The sequence below is a fragment of the Phyllobates terribilis genome, unplaced genomic scaffold (genome assembly GCF_046119375.1).
Source record: "Phyllobates terribilis strain yellow unplaced genomic scaffold, ASM4611937v1 Scaffold_12__6_contigs__length_324123572, whole genome shotgun sequence".
NCBI lineage: Eukaryota > Metazoa > Chordata > Amphibia > Anura > Dendrobatidae > Phyllobates > Phyllobates terribilis.
The window spans coordinates 26,623,089-26,629,809 of NW_027362772.1; the positions used below are offsets into that span (position 1 = coordinate 26,623,089).

Here is a 6,721-nt window from a genome sequence, read left to right on the forward strand (position 1 = left end):
TGCAGTTTTGCATCAAGATATTTTTTCCGAGACATGATATTGTTACCGTATTTTGTGTTATGTAAAAAAATAATACACTAGTCCAATTTTATGGAGACAAACCGTTCCCTATTAAAGATATTTCTAAAAGAAAAGGTCAATTCCAATAAAGTACAAGTGGGACTAGAAGAAAATCTACATTTTCTTGATTGTGAAGATCTTTATGAGTTTATGGCAATGTTGGATGAAGTAATCACTGTTAGAAATTACAAATGTCTGGGTCTCTTTGACTGCAATTATGAAAAACATGATTCTAATTACATCTAAAATATTCCCCCTTTCACTCGAATGTCCCTTTTTGATTGCTTTTATTTAATATCACTGGATTGTCACGTTTTGTTCCCAGTCTTTTCCTATAAATGTTTATTGGGTGTGTCCTATAACTCCACAACATGTAATGTGTCCGAGACTAAATGTCTTGGAGATCGATGTTTGACCGTCTCTCAATTCTTTTATGTTGGTGAGTAGAACGCAATTCTTCCTTTTAACAAAAGTATCATCACCTCAATTCATGTTTTATGATGTTTATTTCTCTTATAGATGGATTTTTTTAAGTCAATATATAAAGGCTGTGCCAATGAATCTATGTGTGCTCTCAAGGGTTCAGGATTCCATGAATTTATTATATTTTGTTTTTTTGCGAATTGCTGCACTGGAAACTTGTGCAACACTGATGGATATGATCGTAAGTGTCAAATTGTTGATTATCGTAGGGGAATATTTGACTAATGAGAAAATCCCCATCAATGTACTAATTTACAGGACAATATAGAGATCATATATATTTGACCACTGGTCTTGTGACCCAAAACAACAGATCCCTAGGTGGACACATGGCTGGTTGGGTCAGGAGATCTGTCATCTGGCTGATCCTCTTATCAATAACACAAAGGCGAGAATTACACCCACCCCAGCTGTGAATTAACCCTTTTGTAACTGAAAAGTTTTACAGTCTTCCAAGAAACCTTGTTTCAATCCTCCTCCATTTACCAAGTATAGGAATATTCGTGTTTTGAGGCTGAAATGCTGTACAGACCTAGTTTTTCTGTAGAGCTCTCAAGTTTAACCCCTTCAAGACCTTTGACGTACTTATACGGAATATGTTGTGTCGCTGCTTTTGATGCAGGCTTGCACTCCGAGCTCTCATTTTTTCCCAGGCATGATGGCTGATTTAATCAGCCATCATGTGCCTCCAGCAGCCGCAGGTGGATCTAAGCTCCACCCTTGGCTGTTAGCCTATTAAATTCCGCTGTCAATCTCTGATAGCGACACTTAACACACGCCGGCAAGGTGGTGTATCATTCCACACTCCCATCAGTACTACCATGATATTATTGGGTTTGTCATGATAGCAGGGGGCATCTTGATCACCCCCTTTTGCCCCATTAAAAATAAAGCAAAAAACCCCTACGCATATTTGTTATCACTGCTTTCAGAAAAGTCCAATTAAACAAAATAGAAAATAAATTAATCAAATCAGTTAACAGCGTGACTAGAAGAAAAATCAAAACGCCAGAATTGTGTACTTTTGGCCACCACAACATTGCAATAAAATGCAATAAGATGTGATCACAACATCATATCTAACCCAAAATGATATCAGCAAAAATATCTGCTCAGGGCGCAGAAAAATAAAAAACCCTTCGCACAGCTCCATATCCCGAAAAATGAAAATTTTACAGGTCTTGGAAAATTGTGACACAAGCAAAAAAATTTTTTCATTTCAAATTTCCAAATTTTTTTTTACCTCTTAAATAAAAATAAAATATTCATTTTTGGTATCTGCGTAATTGTATTGACCTGGAAAATCATATTGCCAGATTCGTTTTACCATAAAGTGAACATGGTAAATAAAAATATATACCGTATATATATTTTGGAATTGCATTTTTTTTTGCTATTTCAATGCACTTGGAATTTTTTTCTCACTTTCCAGTGCATCACATGCTAAAATAAATGATGTAATTAAAAAGTACAACTCGTCCCGCAAAATACAAGCCCTCATACAGCCATATTGGCAGAAAAATAAAAATGTTACGGCTCCTCGAAAAACTAGTGGAAAAAAACAAAAAACGAAAAAATGGAAAATCACAAGGTTTTAAAGGGCATAAGATAGACGTGAAAGGAAAGAGTTTTGTTCTGCCGGCTTGTTTGGCTCATACTTTTTTCTTACATGGTCGAGGATTGGAACCACAACGATAAACAAATTAGCTACATAATGGAATGTTAGTAACATATCTTTTTGTCAAAGAGTCATAACTAAACAATAATATTTACTTCAAACAATTGTATTTATTTCTCCAGTTCCTAAAGATGACCCAACTCTAAATGGTAAACTATGTCCATCCGCCTACTGTAATGACACTGTGGAAGAATGTAAATGTCACCATATGGTGGAGTGCACTGGAGCCATGGACAGATGCTTTGAGTACAGGGCGGAAGGAAAGGTTTTAGGTGAGCAACATTTTTCTTAAAGGATGTGGACATTTTATTGCCCAATGCAGACACAATAAAAAATAAAGCATATAATAGTGTATTAAAGAAATATTTCTGCATGCAAAAATTAGAATATGTCTAGGACATAATTTCTTTTCCTGATGTTTGTTGTTTGTGCGTTTACAGGTGGAACAAGTAAGAACTATTCTATTAAAGGTTGTATTAACGAGGCAGCCTGCAAAGTCAACTTTGACGGCTGCATTGCGATTACAGAAACAAAAAGATATCTCCTGGACTGTAATGTTCCTCCAATAAAATTGAACGGTCTAATGAATAAACCTTCATTCTATTGATTTTCTTTTCATCTTTTTGAATCACAAATGTTATAGAACGGTACAATGTATAAGATGCTCCGGATTACTTCTTGGCTTTGCATATGGAAGCTGGGGGTCTTTATTAAACACTTAGACAAGTCGTTATTTTTGGGAATGTGCAACATCCTCACGTCTGTTATGCTGGTAGTTAAAGTTTCCCAGGAGCTATAACTTGTGCAACGTTGGTCTAGCTGAAACCTGAAATCCCATAAACTGCTCAGAATACTGAAAAAAAAACCAATATATTTCTGATGATTTTTTAAGATGTTGTTTAAGATGTGATTATCTGAACACTTCAATAAATGCTCACTAAGCAATGTGCTGCATCTGTGTAATTGTATGGAGGGTGAAAATATCTAAGATTAAACTGAAGATGCAAATTTTTGACTTTAGAGAAAATATCAAGGTACCAGGGCTGCGATTGCAGGAATGAACAATCCTCGATGGTATAAAATAAGATTTCCATTCAACCAACGCGTTTCCAACCAACTAGTGTCTTTTTCCAGATTAAAAAAAAAACACATTTGTTTTTTTACCTTGAAAAAGGTGCCATTCCAGCACCAAAATTCATTGGTTGAATAAAAACCATCAAGGATTCTTCATTCTCATAAGCACAGCTCAGGTACTGTGATATTTCCATTGAAGGGAATTAACATTTGGGAGAATTTCTCCTCCAGCAGCTTCTAAGGCTCCTATAGGTTTTGTGTTTCAACACAACCCCCCAAGTGATCTATTTCTGTTGCGGTATTGTCCTATTATGCATTTATGTCCCAAACAGACAGAACTAATGCAAATTGTGCCTCTTATGATGGAAGAAGAGGGCAAAGATGATGGATAGAAGTTGATTCTGAAGTCAAGTAGAGGTATATGCTGCCAACCACTGTTGTTAATGTTGCTTCAATCTAAGATGGTGTTAAAGGACAGGCAACCTGGGCAATTACTCAAGGCAATAATCTCCACTAGGACTATTCCATTTAACCTTTTGGTACCACAGCCACACAGATTAAAAGCTACCCTTAATTAATGGGTGGAGCGCTAGGGCTCTAATCATAAAAGGAAATGTGCAGTCAATCAGTGATGATCTTTCACTGATGAATTTACAGAAAATTGCATAACTTCTATCCATCTATCCATTACAATTTTAGTCACGGATAGTATGCGGATTGTGCACTGATGCCATCCAAGTGCTGTCTGTGATTTTGACAGTTCCATAGACTTGCATGGGTAATTTGACTGATCAAAAATGAACTGATTCAAATCATGTTTGAATCACTCCAGTGTGCATGGTTTGCGACTGTTTGACAGCTTTAATACATGTGAGGAATGTCTATTTTTTACACATTCCTCACATGTATTAAAGCAGTTGCAAATCATGCACACAGGAGTGATTCAAACATAACACCGAGCAGCTGTAACTACTCGGTGCTCGCCCGAGCATACTCAGCAAAAGGGTTAACAAAACATACTTGCTCATCACTAATGAACATGTCTCAGTGATATTTTGAGGACACACGGCCCGAGCATACTCGGTGAAAGGGTTAACAAAACATACTCGCTCATCACTAATGTCTATTTCTTACACATTCCTCACATGTATTAAAGCTGTCAAACAGTTGCAAATCATGCACACGGAGCGATTCAAACATATCACCCAGCAGGTTGTAAATACTCCGGCGAAAGGGTTGACAAAACATACTCACTCATCACTAATGAACATGTCTCTGTGATTTTTTGAGGACCCACAGTCCTCCAAGATAACACAAACAGTTGAACATCTCCACAGACTTTAATAGGTACATTTTAGATCCATCAGAATCACTGATGGATCATTCATCTGGTTCAAGGACTTATGAATGAGCCATTAAAGAGAGAGTTTTGAAAAAGAGTAAATGAGGAGTGTAGCATGAGCAGCCATGTATGTGAAGAACTTGATGTCTTAGTAGCAGGGGAAAAAGGGGCACAGAATGAAACAGGAGGTACAATGGGCAATGTCTGGTAGGGACAACAGTGGAAGAAGGCTGCGAGAAGAAAAGTGAATGTCGAGCAGGCAGTGAGAAAGAGGTGACATCGAGAATAAGCTTTGTGATGTAGATAGCAGTCTATGTAACATAGAGATCCATGGAGATTAGTCTGTGTAAAAGGGGCCAGGATAGCAGGTTGTGTGAGACGTGAAGGCATAGGGGGAGATCCTTAACCCCTTCCCCCAGGGCTATTTTCCATTTTTCGCTTCGTTTTTTCCTCCCCTTCATCCAAGAGCCATAACGTTTTTTTTTCCTGTCAATATAGCTATATGAAGGTTTGTTTTTGAGGGACTAGTTGTACTTTTGAAAGATACCATTAATTTTACCATATAGCGTACTGGAAAACAGAAAAGAAATTAAAGCGCTGTGAAATTGCAAAAAATTGCAATTCCGCAATGGTTGACTAAATGGTAAAACTGACCAGACAATATGATTCTCCAGGACAATACAAATACACAGATACCAAACATGTATAAGGTATTTTTTATTTAGGTGGTGAAAAATAATCCGAAATTTGTTAGAAAAAAACCTTGCTTATGTCGCTTATGTCTCCATTTTTTGTTATTCTGGGGACAGGTGATGGCTTATTTTTAGCGCCCTGAGCTATTTTTTTTATTGGTATAATTTTTAGGTAGATACGACATTTTTATTGCCTGTTATTGCATTTTATTGGAATTTTGTGGCCGCCCAAAAAAATGTAATTATCGCTTTTCGATTTTTTTTTTCTCCCTGCGCCATTTACCGATCAAATTAGTTTATAATTTTTGTAGATCGGACATTTCTGAATCAGCGATACAGAAATGGGGTGGGTGGATTGCGGATCCATCCATGGCTATTAGAGGCACATGACAGCTGATCAAATCAGCTGTCATGTGCAGGGTAAGATGCGGACTCAGTGCCGGAGACGGCATCAAAGGCAGGGACACGACCGATGATGTACTTATACGTCATCTGTCATGAAGTGGTTAAAGGTAATCTGTGGAAAAAAAAGTAAAGAGTCAGATAATCCTTTCTGAAGTCCGAGGCTCGGAGATTGGCAGTGCAACAGAAGGATGTGTCAAAAGTAAAAATTCCAGTTTCAAGGATTTTCTTAAAAACATCAGCTTTATTAGGTAAATATAAAAGACATAAAGTAGGATGAATGTCATAACCCTATGACATAGTGTTCGAGTTCGGTTCGGTTCATCGAACACCCGTGTGTTCGCCGAACTGTTCGTCGAACTGTTCGTCGAACACCTTCGAACACCGTTAAAACCAATGGCAGGCAAACAAAAACACATAGAAACACATAGAAAACACCTTCAAAGGTGTCCAAAAGCTGACAAACTGCTCAGAAGACACAACTAACACATGGAAAAGTGGCAAGTACATATAGTCATGCGAAAAGAAAAGAGGTGGAGGAGTAAAAGGAGGGGGAGACACAAATATAGGCATGTCATGCCCTTCTAAAATCCAAAAAGTGAGAAGCCTACACGTTCAGTCCGCTCCTGCCCGTGCCACCTCTGTGTCGCCGGGTTTGTGCCAGAGCCGCGGTGAACCCTGACGGCCAGCCCCCCTCTCCCAATACTGGTGCCTGTCCGCTGGTGGGTCGAGCGAGCCCCCCTGTGGTGGAGGCAGCTCTAAGCTTTTTAATTTAAATTGTCTCTCTAATTTGAATGAATACACTTTAAATCCATTTACAAGGATCTATTGGAGGGCAAGTCTCATGCCAGCAGCCGCGTAATTCCAGCTTCAGTAGCGTCCACTAAAGCTGCTGCAGTTAAAAAGCTTTTATAAGGATCGAGCTCGGCTGTCCACCGCAAGGCATCCTACTGCCAGTCCCAGCCCCTATGCCTTGGGGTGCCTCCTGAT

At 38.4% G+C, this 6,721-nt stretch overlaps 1 protein-coding gene across 1 annotated transcript; it reads left to right on the forward strand.

Annotated features, from left to right (window-relative positions):
- Positions 1 to 216: 216 nt before the first annotated feature.
- On the forward strand, positions 217 to 2,881 carry LOC141171643 (uncharacterized). Its single transcript, XM_073655310.1, is given in 6 exon segments — positions 217 to 253; positions 386 to 495; positions 580 to 724; positions 2,344 to 2,493; positions 2,662 to 2,825; positions 2,828 to 2,881. Coding segments are annotated over 6 exon segments (660 nt in total).
- The last annotated feature ends 3,840 nt before the right edge of the window (positions 2,882 to 6,721 follow it).